Source organism: Telopea speciosissima, chromosome 4, assembly GCF_018873765.1.
Source record: "Telopea speciosissima isolate NSW1024214 ecotype Mountain lineage chromosome 4, Tspe_v1, whole genome shotgun sequence".
Taxonomy (NCBI): Eukaryota; Viridiplantae; Streptophyta; class Magnoliopsida; order Proteales; family Proteaceae; genus Telopea; species Telopea speciosissima.
In genome coordinates this window covers 69,406,247-69,428,138 of record NC_057919.1, presented here as the reverse complement: position 1 = coordinate 69,428,138, position 21,892 = coordinate 69,406,247, and the positions used below count along the sequence as shown (strand labels likewise).

Below are 21,892 nucleotides of genomic sequence, written 5' to 3'. Positions count from 1 at the left end.
GCATCACACACTCTTCCATCAATGGGTGCAACTCCAAATATAGTACAGAATACAGTTGAACCACACAAGTAAAATAAGTAGTCACAGCACAAAGGTCACTTTATCTGGGACAGCAGACGTGAGTCTGGCTGAAGGGGAGAGGCGAAAGGGGTGAAGGGTTGAAATCTAGAGTTTGTATAAAGATTCTTAATGATTGTCTTTATGTGTGACTTCCTCACACATGGTTGATAAAAAAAAAAAGGCAAAAGAATAGGCCACATCAGATGGTTAGAAATCATTTGATCACTCTGCCCTTTTCACCCAGACATCTCTGTAGGCATATCCAGAGATCAGCTCCAACCGTACATGGGAAACATGTTGAGATATGGTAAGGATGGATTTCTTCCATCATAGGACTGAAGATTCAATCAATTTACAATGCATGGAGAGTTATAAAGTTTCAAACTTCATATGGAGGAGTAAGCATCATGCCATTTAAAAAATAAGCAGAACAATAAAGCTTAAGATCCGTGCAACAATTACATCAAAAGAGTCAAACCGAAACATCTCAGCATCTGACCAGCACGCTTGCCACTACAAGTTCTACTAAAGTATTGCCATCATAGATTAATTGTAGAAAATGAACTATCAAGCCTTTTTTTAGATGTTTCTGAAGGGTATGATGTAGTTTTACTACGTTGTCGTTTCTTATATAGTAAATGGTCTCGACTCAGCCACATTGTTGATGGTCATCTGCTCAACAGTTAAAAAAGGAACTACCTAGGAGATGTATACCATGTCCTAGTTCAAATTCTCCAGATGGACAAGATTAATTTTTCGGTTTATGTTTAACAGTTTAATTCTCTCATACCCATCCAAAACCTACTTAACATTAGAACTCAAGCACCATGAACCCATAAATGAAAGAAACGACTACAGAATTTACAAAGCAAGCTTAAGGTCTCATCATGCAGTATCAGTGTTCTGATGCAAGTACAGATTGATATTATGCATTTTTGTATAGATGAAGAAAGCTAGACTCAATCTGGAAGCAACAAAAGTCTACAAAATCATACCGGTCCCCCCCCTCAAAATGTAACGAGGCAACCCAATCTTTATTTATGAAGTCCAAACGATGACTAATGATTGGATCCTAATGATGATCGTGTTCTCCATCTCCACCTCCTTTGGCCTTCCGTGCAGCCGCTCTTATTTGACGCTGCTCCTCTTTGTAAACCCGGTTTCTCCGTTGAAACTGAAATTACAAGGTCCACTAGTTCATTAAGAATCACCACAACTAGGCAAAAATTCAACCAACAATGAAAATGATCACATGCATTCATATTCCCTTTAGAATTACTCCATAACATTATAAACCACAGGTCTCAGAAGAAATGTCCAAATATTCTTATCTATAGGAAAATTATAATCTTCCTCTGGTACATAATATTGTCAGAAGGTACATTCTATGATTCACGAGAAAATTTCCCCATTGAGTTCTCAAGTGTCCATGATATGAACAAAAAGACATGTATCTAAATAAAGTTGTGCTTCTTGAGAGTAAAAAAAAATTAGACGTCACTCTGCTTCAAATAGACAGTGTCAGAAGATTCCCTACTGTTCTTTATAACTTTTACTGTTTACATTTCCTCCCCCCCCCCCCCCTAACTCTCTTTCCCAACAAGAATTATAATGCAACAAAATATGTGTACCATTTTCCCTCGGTTTGATTTTCCATTACCTTGCTATTTAACCTACATAATCCAATATAGCATACATAAACAAGAAACAAGAGCAGAGGATCAGGACTCAAGAGACACTGTTGGTCACCTCTACATGTCAAAGAGCAAATTGTCCATGGACCTTTAAAAGAAATACAACAACTGTTGCACACAAACAAGGTCTCAGATCGGCCTACCAAACAAATATTGAGGTCAATTAATCAAAGGTGGCCACAACAGTTCAGTTTGGGACTTCAAGCAAGTGCCACCAACAGCTAACGCCAAAAGAGCAGATGATTGGAAACTGCTGAAGTCCGAATTGGTTACCCAACCCCATGTGTGCCATGCTGGAACCTGGGTCAAAATACCGTATTGGATTCACTATGGGGCCCACCTAGATACTAAATAACGCAACAATTCAAGGTAATGGCAAACTCATAATAAACCAGAATTTTCAATGGGCAATTCAGTAGTTATATAGAAGAATGGACAAGAGAGAAATTAGTATGTATAGAGAGTAGGCAAACTAAGAAGTAAAACCAAGTAAAGGCTAGGGGTAATAAAGGAGAGAAGGAGGGGTATTTTTGGAAACACAAGGAATAAAATAAAAAGACTAAATAATCATGAGATGAAGAGGGTTATCTTCTTCCTTCGAACTCAACCAAAACATAAGGTGGAAAAACCAGAATCACGAAAAATGAAAGAACTCTCCTCTTATACGAAACCCAATAGACTCAAGGTTTCTGGCGAAGGATGCTAACCCAATAATACCCTACCAAATGCAACCCACAACAGATCAAACAATCAATTAGCGAAAGGGGTATGACTCTCTGAAATTAAACTGGCGGAAGAGAATAACCAGATTTAGGTTTCAGTGAGAACTTCCTGTAGAGATCAAACCTTGGTTCGAAGTCGATCCCTTAAATCTCAACTAATCTAAAGAATATTAGTAGAGAACGATGTCAACAATTGGAAGATGCAATTACCGCCCAGAAAACAGAATACGGTAAGAAATTTCTGATGAACTAAATAGGAAGGAAAAGGAATAACAGGAAGTAGGAGAAGCAATAAGAAGAGACAGGATATGGGTAGAGAAGATGAGAGAGACCTGAGACGAGAAAGAAAATACAGAGGAGCGAGAGGTACATGCAGCTCACAGCAGTCATCGGTTTCAAACAAAAAAAAAAAAAAAACTTCTCATTCAAATCTTTGTCCAACGATGGACTACGAGCATCCATTTAAAGACTTGAAACAAGAATCCCAAACCTATTCAAACTCTATAGCTGAGAAAAATTTGGACTCAAACTCTGTCGTAATCTAAGCTGAAAACAAATACAAATCTAGACTTTACCTTCCTATAACCCTATTAATACGAATCAAATAAAGAAACGGAAAAAAAAATTATAAAACAATCCCTAATTAACCCAACATCTAACTGCATCAACTCTCCCGGTCTTAAAAGAACTGGATCCGTCAAGTTTGGTTGCGAATCCAAGATGCCCTTGTAATTATCTCGACACTGGGGTGACACATATCTAGGAGAAGATGATCGAACCGCAACTCCAATAATGAGGAGGAGAGAGTGACTCATAACTGAAGGAGGGAATTGTCACCGACGAAGCATGTCTGATAACGCATGTAGCAACATCAAGTATGTACAACCTCCTTGTTTAACCTTAATGGTATTCCGCGCACCATCGTAGAGAATACCAGCATGTCGTTACCAAGATCGCCCTAAAAGAATGTCACAGTGTGCCAACGAGGTGACTAAGCAAGGCACATGGTACTATATGGCCCAAACTGTAAATGCACTTGAGCTACTGTAGTGGCCTCTTCTCGAGTTGTGGGTCCAAAACCTCGCACATTAATCTTCTTGAAGAGTTGCTTCTGTGGAAAGGTTGTGTGCTCGAACAAAATCAGCAGAGATACCATAGGCTTTTGCCCCGATATCAACGACTGTATGAACGTCTGTTGAACCAACACCATGTAGAAGAACACCAGTCTGTATGAAGAAGGGAGCTTTATCAACTAGTCTGTTTGAGAATGATGTAAGACTAGTGGAACGAGCTTCAACTTCGTCATCATCAGGACTATCATTCTCTAAAGGATAAGCGCATAAATTTAGATCATCATCGTCATCCTTATCAGTCGGTTGCGTCTCTGCTATAATCACGGGACGAGACTTATTAGATCATTTTTTGCTTAAGTGACCCTTCTCGTCACAATTACGGCGCACAATGCTCTTCAACCAATCATTGCCTCTGATAAGCTTTGGCTTCCTTTCTTCCACTCAGCAGGATTCAGGCTTCTTTTCTTCAATTTGGGGTGGAGGTCTATAAACTAAAGGAGTTTTGAACATATTCTTCAAATAACCGTAACTTCTCTTCATCTGTCTTGGCATAAGCAGCTACCAAATCAATCTGGATCATCATTGTCATCCTTATCTGCACAATTGTCAAGGCGTAGCCTAGGCATCCAGGCGCCTTGGGTCGCCTAGACGCCGTGACAACTATGCTTATCTGTAGGTTGTGGCTCTGCTACAATCACGGGATGAGACCTATTAGGATATTTTTTGCTGAAGTGACCCTTCTCGCTACAATTACGGCACACAATGTTCTTCAACCAATCATTGCCTCTATTAATCTCTGGCTTCTTTCTTCCACTCAATGGGATTCAGGCACCTTTTCTTCAATTCAGGGTGGTCTATAAACTAAAGGAGTTTTGAGCATATTCTTCAAATAACTCTTACTTCTCTTCAACTGTCTTGGCATAAGCAACTGCCACATCAACGGACCTGAAATCATTGTTGGAAAACTCGAGTTGAATCTCAGTACTCAGTCCACTGATATATCTCAGAACCCGTTATTGGTCTGTCTCTTGAAGTCGGCACCTCAAAGATAATTATTGGAACTCGATTGTGTAGGTATCCACATCTTTGTTGCCTTGCTGAAAATTGATCAATTTATGAAATAGTACCTTCTCATAATTAGGAGGAATGAACTTCTCGTTCAAAATCTACTTCATGGTCTCCTAATTAATAACGGGTCCAAGTCATCTGACAAGTCTCGAATGTAGTATGTCATGCCACCATGAACATGCATAACCAGTAAATTTAGTGAGCATGAGCTTACACTTCTTTTTCATCTGGGAAGGACTTGAAAGTGAAAATCCTCTCGAGTTTAGTAAGCCAGTCAAGAAAATCTTCGGGTCTCTCACTGTCGTCAAACTCTGGAACCTCAACCTTGATGCCATAGTCCCTGTCGGAAAATTGTCGTGTGACATCATGAGGTATAGCCGGATCGGGTTGCCGTCTCAGAGGTATATCTTCGATCCGTAAGGCACCAAACTGAACTAGCATAGACGGTCCAGCTTCTTGTTTGCTACCCCTTCTCATGAAAGCATGAAACTATGTAAAGAGGTTGTGTGTTTCTTCTATTAACTTGCCAAGCTTAACCTCAGTCTTTTGCTGATTCTTAGGCTCTCAGCCAATTTTCCCAATATAACTTGTGCAACTCGGGATTGGTGATGTGAGATTGACCTGTCATGGTTCGCAATTGCCAGAAAATTCGCTGTGATAACAATTGATGCAGAACCCGGTTATTTGACGCTATTGGGTTCACTATGGGCCTACCCAGATACTAAATAGCTCAACAATTCAAAGAAATGGCAGTAATAAACAATAACTTTCAAGGGGCACTTTGATAGTTAAATAGAAGAATGGACAAGAGAGGAATTAGTATATATACAGTGTGGGCAAACCTGGAAGTAAAACCGTGGTTCGAGAACTCGCGAGATCTCGCCGAGTTTCTCGGTTTCGTGAGATAGCGAGTTGAGATGGCCTATGGTTCCTAAAACTCAATTTCTCGGCGAGATCTCGCCGAGATCTCGACCAAGTCTCGATACACATTTCTCTGTTTTTTTTAGTTGTAAAATTTCAATATCTCGCCGAGATCTCGGTATCGGGTTATATGGTTTTTTACCCTGTTTTCATGACCCATATGCCCATATGCCCATTTTTTTAAAAGAGAGCACTGGACAGAACTCGGAAATCTCGAGCTCGAGTTCTGTCCAAAGCTCTCTAAAGTTTAGAGAAAAACACTCCAAGAGCTCTCTCTCTCAAATTTCTTCCTATTTCTCTCAAATCTTTGGAGGATTATGATGTTTGAAGTGAGATTCAAGTGGTAAAGTGAAGATTCAACTCCAAATCATCACCTATTTGTAGGATTTCAAAGGTATTTTCTAATTTTTCCCAAATCTATTTTTTTCAAAAAAATTTGTGTAATACTTGTTAGATTCATGTGGTTTTGATATATGTTAAACATCTTTGCCCGATCTATCACTTGATGGAGTCGGATTTTTTTTTCAGTTATTAAATTTTTTATTATAATTTCTGAAAAAATAAATGATTTATTTGAAGAAAAAAAATGAAAAAAATAGGATAAATAGTGATTGTTTGAAAATGAATTTGATATATGTTAAACAACTTGGGATGCTCTATAGCCCCATGGATTAATTTTCTATTTTCACCCATTAAAAAAATTATTTTATTTTCAGATTTAATAAATATATTATAAAATTTAAAAATATATATATAATATTAAGGAAAAATACTTGTTGCTTATGGAAAATTCTGTACAACATATGTACATAATATTCAACTTGAAATGGTGTCAAATACATCATTACATTATATTTTTCTTATACTTTATGGTATAAATATTTTTAAAAAAAATTCAAAATATTATTTTTAATTAAGAAATAAATACTAGGGTTAGGGGATAAATAAGAGATAGTTATTTCATAGTTCTAGTTGCTTAACATTACGTTTAAGAGTTATGAATAGCATACTTTAAGTCTTGAATACCTTACTTTAAGTGATCCATGGTTATTAATACATGCTTTTTTATGTAACAGTGTAAAATATAAGACATTTTGTACACAATGTCTGATATAGCATGGCAACATGGAGTCCCCATGTTCGCAGACAAAAAGAAGTCCAAATGCAATTATTGTGGGAAGTTGCTATCTGGAGGAGCTACTAGGTTAAAGCAACACTTGTCTGGTACAGGCAAGGATGTTGTCTCATGCCCAAATGTTCCTGTCCAAGTGAAAGTGGCAATGGCACAACACTTTAAAGGAGGAAGATTAAAGAAAGCTGAGAGGGAAAGAATACAACAAGAGTTTGATGAGGCAGTACTAGAGAGGAATGGTGTAGAGGTCCATGGCGGAGATGATACTGACATTGGGCCTCCACCTGGTGAGTTTCAATCAGAGGCTGAATGGAGAATTTACCAGCAGAATTTGGCTGAGAGTAGACAAAGTTTTCATTTTGAGAATGTAAGAACATATGAGCAAGCAAGAGGAGCTGGTGGATCTGGCTCAGCCGCACCAGTGCAAGAAGATGAGAGGAGGAAAAGCACTGGGATTTTTTAGCAGGATCCCACAACTTTTAGGCAACAAGATGCCTACCAACCTACCATCCCGCAAATATTTGGTGGTAAACAAGAGGAAGCACGAAAAGCCTTCAGCAAGTTCATGCTTTACCATGGCATTCCAGCCAATGTAGCAAAAGGAACATTATAATGCATTCCTTGATGCTGCAGGGAGGGCTAGTGCAGGATGGAAGGGACCTTCACCACATGAATTATACAATGTATATTTGCCTCAGGAGGTACAGGAGCTGAAAGATTACATTGATAGTTTGAAGCCAATGTGGGAGACATATGGGGTTACTCTTATGGCTGATGGATGGACTGGACCTACTAGACTATCCATCATAAATTTCATGGTGAGTTGCAATGGAAAGACTGTATTCTTGAAGTCTATCGATGCATCAAATAATGTAAAGGATGCATCATACTTGTATAAGGAGTTGAAGCAAGAGGTGGAGGAGGTAGGACCAAGGAACGTTATCCAAATTGTGACGGATAACGGTTCCAACTTTAAAAAGGCTGGAGAGAAGTTGATGAATAAGAAGAGTAAGAGGATCCGGCTCTTTTGGACCCCATGTGTAGCCCATTCTATTGATTTAATGCTAAAGGACATGGGAAAAAAGACTTTGGTAGCGGGTATGGTAAATAGGGCAAGACAAGTGACAACTTTTGTGTACAACCATTCTTATGTTTTAGCCTTGTTGAGGGAGAAATGCAATGGAGATTTAGTGAGGCCTGGTGTCACTCGATTTGCCACCAATTACATTGCATTGAAGAGCTTTCAGACTAAGGCGATAGGTCTGAGGTCTATGTTTGCAAGTGATAAATGGTTTGGTTGGCAAGGTTCTAAGTCAGAAGATGTAAAGGCAGCACAACAGACCATTGCAAGTGATGGATTTTGGAAGGACTTGGGGAAAGTGGTTTCCATATTAGAGCCAGTGGTGGCAGTACTGAGGATGGTTGATACAGAGAAGAAGCCTACCTTGGCCCACATTTATGCTGCCATCCAAAAAATGAAGGAAATGGTTAGAGCTGCTATACCTCGAAGTGCAAAGTCCTACACTAACATCATTGATGAGCGGTGGGAGAAGCACTTGAGTCATCCATTGCATAAAGCTGGTGAGTTCAACATACTTTACACTTTAAATGTTGTAACTTTTTTACATTTACATATTCAAAACCCAAAAGCATTAAGTCAGTAAAGTCACTAACAAATCATATTTGTGGTGTCTACTTTACCAACATACTATTTGAATCCAAAGTATCACTACTCCCATGATCTTGGGCTAGACATAGAATTGTTATAGGCAGTTCAAACTGTTACTGCGAAGTTAGAGCTCAATCCAAAGACACAATCTGCTTGCAATGATGAGGTGAGAGTATGGGACTTTGGTACTTTGGTAGTTAGTTTATGAATGTAATTACTAAATAGGAAATACTAATTCCTCAAATTGAAAATAGATCAAATACTTCAGAGAGGCCTCAGCAAGTTTCGGTCAACAACCTGTAGTGGAGGGTAGACAAAAGTCAGACCCTGGTAGGTGGCATGATATTACATATTTACATTTATGAATTATAATTTTATCTCTTTAGAATGTACATATTCTTACTATTCTATATATGTAATGTAGCCGACTGGTGGGTGCTTTATGGTACAAGTTCACCCAACTTGAGGAAGGTAGCAGTGAGAGTGCTCTCACAAACTTGTTCATCCTCCGGATGTGAGCGCAACTGGAGTACATTCTCATTGATACATTCAAAGAGGCGGAACAGGTTGGGTAGCGAACGACTGGAGCAGCTTGTGTATGTGCACTACAATATGCGATTAAGGATGAGACACATACGTGAAGGAATTGAGGCCAATGATAAAGAACCCATTGAACTGTCCAACATTTTCCAAGAGGACTCTGATGACGATGAGGATCCCCTATTCCAGTGGGTGAGGGATCGTGGTACACCTGATATGGATCAGCCTGGGGGTAGGCCCGATCCCACCATTGCGTCTGTAACCGGCACTGATGTTGAGGATTATATGTCGTTGCAAGAGGGGCGTGCACATGCAGAGTCACCGAAACCTTTTGAGCCTACTGTAGGAAGTCCTGCTGATGATGATGATGGTACTGGTGATGGTGATGGTGATGATGGTGATGGTGATGGTGGTGGTGGTGATGGTGGTGGTGGTGGTGGTGGTGGTGGTTGTGGCATGCCGAGTGGCGGTTATTATGATGATCGTCATAAGGGGATGCGCGAGCAGTACCAGTGTGAGGTAGGAACGCAGGGGGACCCTGTGCGTTTCACCGGTGAGTCTCAGTTTACGCATGCCACTCAAGATCAAGACCATGGTAGCCACCCTAAAACATACAAAAGAAAGAAGGGTCGCCAACACTCAGATCAGTCAGATGCTCAAGATGATGACAGCAGGATGAACACCATGCTTGCAAGTTTCGGAAGCATGAGTATAGATATTACTAGTGAGCATCAGTCATGGCAATCATCTCAGCATCATCATGGCTATGACTATGGCCAGGAGAGCACCGGTTCTGATTATAGTGCCTATGGTTAATATGGGCAGTCAGCAACTGAGTATGACAATCAAAGCTCTGGGTCAGGTTTCGGGTACATATTCTCAATCCCAAACCAGCCATACATGCCTCAAACTCAATATGACATTAGCAGTTCATCTTACACCTCATACCAACAGCCTCCCATGTACCCTAAGATAGGGAGACTGGTATATGTTGATCAGAAGACTTATATGGCAGCCGTGTCACACTATGTGCAACACTGCAGCAATTCCATGACATGGGAATTTTTTGTGGATCAATATGGGGATGAATATATTACTCAATCATATTTTATGTAACAAATTCAGTGAACATTGATGCAATGTACTTTTTATTTGAATGTTTTGATTGATAATTTGATATGTACTAACTAGAATGTTTTGATTGCTAAATTTGCTAAGTTTTACTAAATTATATGTAGAGTAGGTTGTTTTAGACTTTTAGTACGACTTGTCGCCTACCAACCTATGGTCCAAAGTAAAACTCATATTTGGACTTGTTTTTTGGCAAATCTGGGCACGCCATTGTGTTTAAATGGCCTGAAATAGGCTGGATACCAAGTTTCAGACCCAAAAAATGTGTAAAACCCACTGAGTTGAGGGTCCGAGTCAAAAAAAAAAATTTGCACCAACTCGCCGAGATCTCGGCTCGACTCGGTTTCTGGCTTGGCCGAGATGCCACCGAGACCCGAGTCTTAGAACCTTGAGTAAAACTAAGTAAAGGCTAGGGGGTAATAAAGGAGAGGAGGAGTGGAATAAAATAAAAAGACTAAATAATCATGGGATGAAGGGGGTTATCTTCTTCCTTCAAACTCAACCAAAACATAAGGCGGAAAAATCAGAATCATATCAAATGAAAGCACTCTCCCATATGAAACTCAATCAACTCAAGGTTTCTGGTGAAGGATGCTAACCCAACACCCTACTGAATGCAACCCACAACAACCAAACAAACAATTAGCGAAAGGGGGAAATAAAGGAGAGGAGGAGGGGCATTTTGGAAACACAAGGAATAAAATAAAAAGACTAAATAATCATGGGATGAAGGGGGTTATCTTCTTCCTTCGAACTCAACCAGAACATAAGGCGAAAAAACCAGAATCATATCAAATGAAAGAACTCTCTCATATGAAACTCAATCGACTCAAGGTTTCTGGCGAAGGATGCTAACCCTACTGAATGCAACCCACAACAACCAAACAACCAAACAACCAATTAGTGAAAGGGGTATGACTCTGAAATTAAACTGACGGAAGAAAAGAACAAGATTTAAGTTTTAGTGAGAACTTCCTGTAGAGATCAAACCTCAGTTCGAAGCTGTACGATGGCTATCACAGGTATGATCCCATAAATCTCAATTAATTTAAAGAATATTAGCAGAGAACGATGTCAACAATTGGGAGATGCAAGTACCGCCTAGAAAACAGAATACGGTAAGAAATTTCTGATGAATTAAATAGGAACGAAAAGGAATAACAGGAAGTAGGAGAAGCAATAAGAAGAAACAGGATATGGGGATAGAAGATGAGAGAGAGTACCTAAGACGAGAGAAAATTCAGAGGAGAGAGGTACTCATGGCAGCCATCAATTTCAACCCCAAAAAAAAAAAATTCTCATTCAAATCCCTGCCCAACGATGGACTACGAGCATCTATTTAAAGAGTTGAAAACAAGATTCCAAAAACCTATTGAAACTCTATAACTGAAATAAAATTTGGACTCAAATTCTATCGCAATCTAAACTGAAAACAAATACAAATCTAATAGGACTTTACCTTTCTACAACCCTATACCATGAATAAAATAAATAAAAGAAAAATTTACAAAACAATCCCTAATTAACCCAACATCTAACTGCATCAGCATGTAAATTTTGTGGCAGCTCAATTTGCTCCATCTGGTTGTATGTAAATTTTGTAATGTAAAGTCAAAACAAAAAACAAATAGAGAACTTTTGTAAATCATTAACCAAAATAATCGTATAGCTCATTCAAAAACAAAATGAATATAGTACCGAAATCTTACTTCATCTTCAACCAATTTACTTAGATTTCATTGAAGAGTAAGACAGGAAAAACATTTTATTTAAACTTTCAATTACTACCTAACTCTAACTGCAACTGTTTGCGGATATGCTATTAGTCTTTTCTTCTTAAAATATTTTGATTTACTTACATCTTGTTTCATCCTAGCAGACAGAGCGATAGTTTGCGGTTATGCTATTAGTCTTTTCTTCTTAAAATATTTTAGATTAATTTCCTCTTTTTTTTTCATCCTAGCAGACAGCGCGCGATAGTGTTCACAAACATTTAATTCCATGTTCATTAAACTTCAGTGAAAAGTTTTTCTACACCAGCGCCTGTAGATGTATCTATACACGAGCAACCAAATTTTTGCCACTTGGAAGATGATGTGGCAATTTGAATCATATGGATATCTAGGCAATGGTATGAATTGGTCACACACACAAAATTCCAGACTCACATTCAATCATAAAACCTCCCATGTAATGGCATACCCTTCCATGTAAGTCCATGCACCCTCCCTCAACAACAACAAACTCAGCGTTATCCCAACTTAATGTAATGTAGTCCTAGGTAGGAGTAGTCCCACTAGGAACCAGGTTAATAGGATCACCAAACAAGGCTGGCCGATTGGGACAGCTTGGGCTAATTAGGGCAGAATTAGGGTTAGGGTTAGGGTTTCGAGCTAGGGTTAAGTGGAGGATTAAGAAGAGTAATTAAATTGCAGAATTATAAAACTACTTACTTGAATTAACACTGATCTCCAACAGTAGCAGATTGAAGAAAAGCTAAGAGAGGACCTCCCGATCTACAAAATGCAAGGAGTCACTAGGGATTCCAGTCCTTCAACCTTGATATTGCTCACAAGGGGGGGTCTTGATATGACACACAAGACAGTCTCTGAAGAGAGAAGCAGCAGCAGCAACAAAGACAGCAGCAAAACAATAATTTTTATTAATCAAATTCGTATTCAATGCTGGCCTCCCTTACAAACTTATATAAAAGACTCAAAAATAGACTTAGACAATACAAAAGAATGGCCTAACCCTATCCCTAACCTATTAGGTAATTTAAACTGACTAGGAAACTAGAATACTAAAGGAAATACTCAAAACATGGCTGGACTTATAGAGTCCTAATCCAGCCCAACTTACATCACATGACCGCTTAAGTTGTCACATGACCACTTAACCAAGTCACATGATCCCTTAAATTAAACCAATTGGATGCAACCAATTTGAACCGGTTCAATTAAAAAAAATATAAATAAACTAACTATTAGGCTAATCCCGTATGCAACCTATATAACCCTAGTTTAGGCTCATTAAAGTGGCCTATCACATAGAAAACCCTTGGGAACAAAGGCCCAACATGTATATAACCCAACCCTAGGCCTATTTCTACAGAAATAAGCCAATTTCTATGATGAACCAGCATCATAATGGGGTCAGCTACCTGGATCCAAACAGGTCTAATCAAAAAAGGGGAATGAAGAGATGGGGAAAGAGATGAGAAATGAAAAACAGAAAATAACAAATGAAGGATGAAAAATAAATAGAAAATAAAAGATGAAAGTAAGAGCAAAGAGGCACAGCCTAATAAGTCAGAAGAATCTCAGCTACATGGGGTCTGCTACATGGATCCTTGCCCAACAATAGGCTCTATTCGAGGTCATACTTAGTACATGACCTAGACCATGCATGCCCTCCAATAGGCTCCATGCACCCTCCCTCCATACTTAAAATTTTCAATGCTTTATTTTGCCAATTAGCAAACTCTACTTGGGTTAAAAATTGACATGTGAGCACGAGACTTTCTGGTCTACCTGATAATCCCAGCCCTATCCAATATGCCATGTGGCATATCTTGGGGTGCTGGTGTAGAGATACCCTCTAAGCCTCTAAGCCCACTTGTATAGAGAACCCGGCCCCAAAATTTAAACAAAAAAAGAAAGACAAATTCGTTTCATAAAATATAATACCAGAACCTACATGCTCTATTTATATGTAAGTCTTTATGTTTGATTAGCAGTGCACCAGTTTTCAGTGTGTTTCAATTGCAACCAATAGAGAAGATTATGATTGATCCACAGAAATCATCCGCTATAAAAGTTCAAGTTGATGACCTGTGTCTAGAATTGTCTGATCAATGTGCATGCATATATCAATGCCTTCTAGAGAAATCATGCACAGATTATACCCAATCAAATGAAAGCTAGACAGCCTCCACTTAAAGTTAGTGCATAACACAATCTGAAAACCAATGTCAGGTCGTACAGAACACTGCCTATTTTTCCCGCTGAGCACCCTTTCTTACAAGTGGCCAATATTCAAGAAATCTGATGATCCCCTTCAAAACTAAGTAGGTTTCTCCCACGTGTCTATATGGTAGCTCTTCATGTGACATAAACAGCTTAAGCAACCAAAGTTTCACTAAGCACACCTATCCCCTTAAAAGTTAAAACGATTAAAGCTTGACCCCTTGCTAGAAGGAAACACATTTCTAGTCACAAAAATTGATAAAACTGGCTCCCGCATCTTAATTTGACAGAGCACCTTATGCAGCTTCACAACTCCAACGTTTACAACCAACACTAAAATTGGCACCCACACCATGGGTGATGCAATGAACCAAATTCAAACCTGAGCCATTGATAGAGATGGTATATAGGTTGAGTGTGATGCATCGACCTGTTAACAAATTCAAGAGACTAGATGGAAGGGTTGAAAAGCTAAGGAGTCTGACGACTTTAAACTTTGGTATACGGGGGATAAAGAGGTTGTCGATATAATTAGCACTTACGCGCACCCCAAGTAGGATTAGAAGAAAATAGTAAGTTACAATTTTGGGAACACATGGATGGATTAGTGCAAAGTTTTAGTCAAGCGGAAAATAATATTATAGGGGGGTGATCTGAATGGACATGTTGGGAGAGATCATAGAGGGTATGAAGGTGTACATGGAAGATATGGTTTTGGAGAGAGGAATGAAGAGGGGACTTCAGTTTTAGATTTTGTTGTGGCTTATGATTTATCCATTGTAAACACATACTTTGAAAAGAGAGATGAGCATTTAGTTACCTTCCAAAGTGAGCATCATAGTAGCCAAATAGATTTCTTTCTAAGTAGAAGGTCTGATAGGTTGTTATGTAAGGAGTGTAGTTATACCGGGGGACAGTCTAACCACACAACATAGATTAGTGGTCATGGCCATGCGTCTCATTGCGAATCATAAGAAAGATGAGCTTATTTTCCCTAGGATAAGGTGGTGGAGCTAGAAAGGAGATATCTCCAAACCATTTACCGATATTGTCAATCAAGGAAGGTGGGACTTTGATGGAAACACTAATACAATGTGAAACAAAATGACAGCTTGTATTAAGAAGGTTGCTAAAGATGTCCTAGGTGAATCGAAAGGAAAACATCATTCCTATAGGGAGATTTGATGGTGGGATGATAATGTTCAAGCAGCCACTAAGGCTAAGAAAGGTAATTTTAAGACATGGCTAAAGACTACGGATGTAGATGATCTAAAAAGGTATAAATTAGTCATAAATGAAGCTAGAAGATTGTGGGAAAAGCAAGGGACAAAGAAATATGAAGACCGTTATAACAATCTAAGCACAAAGGAATGGGAAAAAGCTATCTATAAGATAGCTAAAATGAGGGAAAGGAAGAATAGAGATTTCGAACATGTTAAATGTATTAAAAATGAAGATGGTAAAGTACAAATAAGGGATGAGGCATTAAGGAGAGATTGAAAGATTATTTCTACAACCTATTAAATGAAGACATTTTGATTACTAGTGTCCCAAAAGACTACATTACCCATCAAAATGCCACATGTCGTAGATATATACAAAAAATTAAGATGCCTGAAGTAAAAGAAGTTGTAAGGAGGATGAAAGTAGACAAGGCACAAGGTCTCAATGGGGTCCCAATAGAAGTGTGGAATAGCTTAGGAAACTATGGATTATCTTGGCTAATCAAGCTGTTTAATAAGATTATCAGCACAAGGAAAATGCTAGATGAATGGAGAGAGGCATTGTGGTTCCGATTAAATAAAGGTGGTATTCAAAGCTGCAATAACTATAGAGACATAAAACTAATGAGTCATACTACAAAATTGTGGGACAAAGTTATTGAAACTCGCCTGAGACAAGAAACTTGGTGGAGGGCCGCTAGGGAAGAAGGGGGTAACCTGAGAGGGACCTCAGAGTTGCAAGGTAAGGGAAGAAATCACATAAGAAGAAGAACATGAAGGGGGGGGGGGGAAGAAAGCCTGCACATGAAACACAGGCAGCAACCAAACTTCAATTCATTATATTCAATATGTGAATCGTTTGACTACAATCTGGTATTTAAAGAAAATAATTAAAGACTCCTACTCTAAAACTGAAACAATCCATAATCCTAATAGAAATCTAAAACCAAAAAGACTTTAAAAGTGACACTACCTTGACTTCTTGCTAAGTCCTACCATCATCTACCAATTAATAAATCCAAATAACCACAAAACAAAGACTCGTACTCACCTTATACGACTAAGTAAAAGAATATAAAAAACTACAAGATAAATCCAAGCAAATAATTCTAAATATCCTACTAGATTAAATCCCAGATTTGGACCCGGTTCCCGGTCTGGGTTCCCAAACAAGTTTGGGTTGGTCCAAGGTAGTGCACCTGCATCAAAAACAACTATTATGGAAAACCAATTTGGTTTTATGCCAGGATGATCCATGGTATAAGCTATTACTTAGGAGACTCATGGAAAGATTTAGAGATTGCAAAAACGATCTCCATATGGTCTTAATTGACCTAGAAAAGATTATGACAGAGTCCCTAGAGAGTTAATTTGGCAAGTACTAGAGAAGAGAAGTGTTTCAAGTAAATATTGGACATAATTAAAGATATGTATGATGGCGTGGCGACTACTGTAAGAACTGTGGGGGGTCAAGGTAGTGAATTCCCAATAACAATTGGGTTACATCAAGGATCAGTTTAAAGCCCTTAATTGTTTGCACTTATCATAGATGGTTTAACCAAAGACATTTAAGATCAGGTTCCCTGGTGTATGCTTTTTGATGATGATGACATTGTTCGTTGGACGAGACAAAAGCAGGGATTAACGCCAAGTTGGAGATATGGAGATCTTGGAATCAAAATATTTTAAGAAAAGTAATGTGTAACTTTAGTTACACTAGGATGGATAATGAAGTGGTGAAAATTGACGAGAGGGAGATTCCATATAGTGATTATTTAGGTATCTAGGCTCAATCTATAGTAGTTCTAGATTGGTAGGAGACCAACTAAAAACCAAATAATCATGATCTGATCTGACAAGTAGATTGGTTAGGCTAAAATAGGTGAAAGTGTAAAATTAGGGTTAGGGTTTAATGGTAGGGTTAGGGTAAGTTGATGTAGGGGAGTCTTCCAGTGAAGGTCCTGAGAGTTTTGATGGAGTTAGGTATGTAAACTTGAATGGACAGTAGATTAGGTTTAGGGTTTTTGGGTTTTTGAAAAGAGAATAATGGGGGAATCTAGGGTTTAAGATGGGAGTTTAGGGCAAGGGCTTGAGTTGAGTTTCCCTAGGGGAGAGAGGGAGATTTGGTCCAAGTTTGAGCTGTTTCTAATGGTTGGTTTGGTCTGGGCAGAATTTAGGTTATGGGGATGATGTTCAGAGATGGAGGGGATGCTAGGGTTTGGTTTAGAGGATTAGAAGGGGGGTTTGAATTGGGGATGATGCACTTACTTCCTGTATGAATTGTTCTTGATCCTTGCAGAGAAATTTCCAACAGCGGAGTATATATCTTCAAGAGATCGGCTAGGGCAGAACTGGAGCTTGAATGGAGATCGATGTAAATGAGTTGGGGAAGGCTATCTCAACTTGGGTATCTCACCCATCCTATCTCAGGAGTTTCACAAAGGCTAAAGCCAATATTTCATCAATCAAACTCGTGTACAATGCTGGCCTCCATTACAAACTTACATAAAAGACTCAAAAATAAACTTGGACACTAAAAAGGAAAGGCCTAACCCTATCCTTAACTAATAAGGTAACCTAAAGTGACTAGGAAAGTGAAAGAATAAAGAAAACAGACTCAAAATAGAAATCTAACTAAATTAATGAAGTAAATCCCGTTTTCCTACTTTCTACCCATATTTTAGGCTCATTAAATTGGCCAATTACAAAGTAAACCCATGGGATCAAAGTCCCAATACATATAATGATCCAACCCATGGGATCAAAGTTCATCGAGGCTTCTTACTCTTCATCCATCTCTTTTTTTAGCCAGGAAGTGATGACTCCCCTTGCATTGGCAAGAGAATTATCAGTACATTTTTTTTTTGGGTGGATGGGGGGGGAGGACACTAGACTGTTTCACTGCTTTGTTTTGTTAAGTCTCTTCATATTGGGTTTGGAATTACACGTTTGGTTTTTCTAAGGCCAGGCTGCATCAGTTGACAACCACATCAAACAATCAATGAACCTCCCCCAGGGCCCTTGGGTCAGCATCAAGCCCATCTCATTATCCATCAGTTTTGCCAAACAATTCTGCAAATATGGCATATAGAGAATACCGTCCACTGCATGAATGATAAATCTGATTCGCAATATCATTCCTTCACATTGTAGTGTATCGTCATCCTTTGACATTATGGTGTATTCTTTGTTTGGAAAACCTAACTGTGGAGATAGCTAAATTAAAATTAATACTTACTACAATCCAAATCCTAGGGTTCCGATCATTGCACTTTTTTAATCTTATTAGGAAAAAACAAAATTGGAAGATCGGTGGATCGATGTGTTTATGCAAAACCTATAAGAAACGAGGGAATAAGAAGGGCATACGATTTTATGACAACAACGAATAGATAAGAAAATTGAGGATATGAACGGACCTCTTTGGAGTGGTGAAGGCACTCGAGATAGTCTTCCCTAAGGAGAGCGCAGTCTTTGGGTTCCTTGCAACGAGACATACACTCGCTGAAGTCCGTCCAGAAGTCGTAGCATCTTCCCTTGTTTCCTGTGATTCCCCAACCAGAAGCCATCTCTCTCTCTCTCTCCCTCTCTCCCTCTCTCTCTCTCTCTCTCTCTCGCTCTTCCCCCACGGATCTGTTACTTGTATCAAAACATTGACCGTAGGATGGTAGTGAGGTGTCAACTCCCAAATTGAACCTGTCTACGAACCGTTTAAATTGGAACCAGTAAACCGTTCAATAATTGGCTCGGTTTTGATTTAAAAATAAAAATACTTAGGGTCGATAATCTCTGTGCCGCAGCGCAGGCTGCGCCCAGACATATGGAGGCGGTATTCTGCCATTCCCAGGGGTGGGGTCAGGGTCCCACCTCTGTGTGTCTAGGCACAGCTTGCGCCCCCGGCACAGAGAACATTTGACCAAATACTTATTAAGCAGTTCGATTCTGCATTTGACCTGTTATAATCTAACAGTTTCAACCAGCGTCAAACCATTAAATCGAATATGAATTGAATCAGTGTATAAAGCGTTTAAGGCCATTTATGAACCTATTATCTCTTCCTTCCATCCTTATCTCGTCTCTTCGAGTTCCAATGTCCAAGGGTTTCTCCTCTGTAGACAGCGATTAGAGCTTTTCTCTTTTTTGTTGTTGTTAACTTACTTCCGTCGTCGTGCGTGTATTGATCTCTGCCTTTGTGCGAGTCTTTGTCTCCGCCTAGAGTGCGTGTTTCCTTCTCTATCTCCTCCTCAGCTTCTCCGCCATGATCATCGGACTCGCCAACGAAGAAGATGTCGACAACGATGACGATGCCGACAATGGCACTCCTGCCTGTTGAAGGTGATCTTCGCCCTCTGTGGCCATCTCCTTTCCGCCCGGCTCCCATCACCCAATCCCTCGTCTCTCTTATATTCTTTGTTGTATCGCATCCCATCTTTGGTGGAATCTGTTTGCGGCTGTGGGGTTGTCGTTGTTGCGAAGGACACAAACCAGGGGCTTCAACATGGAGAAACAACAGACCCACCTTCAGTCCATCTCCCTCCACCTACCCCTACATTCACACCCTTGCCTCCCTGCTCCCACCTTGGCTACCACCGTCGATATTGTCAGCCTTATCCCTACCTCTTCCCCTTCCCCTCCCCTAAAGCTCCCCGCAATGTGGTTTGTTGGGGTTTCTTGCCATTACCGGCAAACAACCTCCATTTTTGCTATCCAAATACTGGTTTCAGTTTTGAGGTCCTATGTGGACAACACCGAGGGGGCTACCAGTGAAGGAAGGTTTTTCTTTTCTATTTATTTGTGTTATTGCAAGTACTCGACTCTGGTGTTGGTGGCACTGTGGTTATCGCCGGCTCAGATGACCCATTGCTTATTCAGTCTTCACCAACCATCTTCTGTCGCCGAACAAAGCTCCACTCGCCGACCCAACAAATCCTTGTAGATCTGTTCGAAAGTAGGTTGTGGCAACGAATCTGGCGGTCTTCTTGCCGTCAATCGAAGCTCCACTCGCCAATCCATCAGACCTTTGCCTATCCGATAAGTCTGTTTGAAAGTAGGTTGTGACAGTATGTCGACACTCGTGGGCAGTGTGGATTTGTTCTTTTTGCCACGTATGGGGACCCCTTTATTGGCACTAGGGGTGCAAGTTTGGCCCTGTCGGTCCAAACCCGCCCTGAGCTAGAACAGGGCCTGGGCTGCGATATTTGGCCTTGAGTTAGGGTCGGCTTGGGCCAGGGTTGAGACCTCGAGCTAAGCCTGGCCCGGCCCAGCCCGACCCTGTTTTAAGTTAATACTATAAAATATATATTGATGTAATATATATAGTATACACTTTAAACGTCACTCACATTTTATTGTATAATATATTATATATGAAGACAATAAGTGATATAAATATATAATACATTTTATTACAGTGTTATTTTACGTAAAATTGATAATTTTCTCCCTAGCCCATTTTAGCCCATGAATTTCCTTCCCCTCCCCATGATCAGGGCCATTCAGAGTCAGCCCGGCCCAACCCTGAGGGCTGGTCAGGGTTGGATTTTTCTAGCCCTGAGTCAAGGTCAGGTCGGGCCTGGGCCCAGCTAAGGGGACTTAGGGTTGGGCTAGGGTTATATAAAGCCCGGCCCAACCCGACCCTGTTGCAGCCCTAATTGGCATGTTTATGTATGCGATTAAACTTAGCTGTGTTTATAGCCTATTCTCTAGGGAAATGTTCCTGAACCAACCCCTACTCTGGATGACCCGGTCAATGGCATGTGAGACCGGGTCAATTTCCACTCCTTGATTTTGGATACCGTATATCCATACCTCGCATTTATCATGTTATCTATCGGTTTTATGTATTGTGCTTTCCTTTGTTTGGCGTTGGACGTGCATGCATGAATAGCCTTTCTTTCTACAAAAAAAAAATGTCACAAAACTGAGACCGAAACCCTTTAAAAACCGTGAACAAGACATTTAAGAATCATTATGAACCTATCACCTCAAACCGTTAACAAAACCTAGATTGAAATCGTTTACAACCCCGGAAACCAAAACCACTAAAAAAAGGGCAAATTAAACGGAGACCCCCTGAGTTTTGCTTTTTAACACACGAACACCCTCTATGTTTCCAAAACCTATAGTCTAACTCTTTTGACTAACGGTGTTAACGGAAAAAATGCAAATTACCATTTTAACCCTTTGTTAAAAAATGAAAAAAACACAAATTACTAATTACCCATTTCCCTTTAGCAAAAAGCAAACCCTTTCTCCCTAAAATCAATCCCCTGTCGGTTCATCTTCTCCAACCCCGCCAAACTTCCTGCAACTTCGTTGTTTCCAAGCTCGACCGATCTTCATGCTTGCAGCTCCATAGCGAAAATTCTTGCAATCTCTTCGTTTTCAACCGATATTGGTGCCTACAATTCAATTGAGCATATTTGTGACTCAATCGAACTACATATCTTCGTATCTGCGACTCAATCGAGCTCCATAGTAAGTATGTTGAGGAAGCCGACCCCTTCTCTCTAAGAGAGTCAAAATAGCAGGCCAAAGGCATTGATTTGTGCCTAGGCGCATAGGAAAACGTAGAGTTTTTTCCCCATTTTTAACTTTGGTTCTTGACTTTTAAATAGTAACGCTCATTTCTCATTGGAAAAAATGAAAACACTCATTCGATTTTTAAACCTCAACTCTGCAACTAATGGTC

General features: G+C 39.7%; 1 protein-coding gene and 1 long non-coding RNA gene across 2 annotated transcripts; one reads left to right on the top strand and one right to left on the bottom strand.

Annotated features, from left to right (window-relative positions):
• Positions 1-900: 900 nt before the first annotated feature.
• On the bottom strand, positions 901-18,808 carry LOC122657344 (NADH dehydrogenase [ubiquinone] iron-sulfur protein 5-B-like). The gene is made up of 2 exons (XM_043852015.1): positions 18,621-18,808; positions 901-1,234 (listed from the first exon to the last, which is right to left on the bottom strand). The coding sequence occupies exons 1-2, from the start codon at positions 18,768-18,770 to the stop codon at positions 1,133-1,135; spliced, it is 252 nt and encodes an 83-aa protein (XP_043707950.1). The 5' UTR covers positions 18,771-18,808; the 3' UTR covers positions 901-1,132.
• LOC122657345 lies at positions 934-21,467 on the top strand. Its single transcript, XR_006332296.1, has 3 exons — positions 934-1,039; positions 14,872-14,878; positions 21,436-21,467. It is a non-coding gene; the product is annotated as an uncharacterized LOC122657345 (long non-coding RNA).
• Positions 21,468-21,892: the final 425 nt, after the last annotated feature.

Coding starts and splice junctions, on each gene's coding strand:
- LOC122657344 (XM_043852015.1), bottom strand. CDS start 18,770: ATGGCTTCTGGTTGGGGAATCACAGGAAACAAGGGAAGATGCTACGAC. Junction 1,235..18,620: donor GCCTTCACCACTCCAAAGAG/GTCCGTTCATAT, acceptor TTGTAATTTCAG/TTTCAACGGAGAAACCGGGT.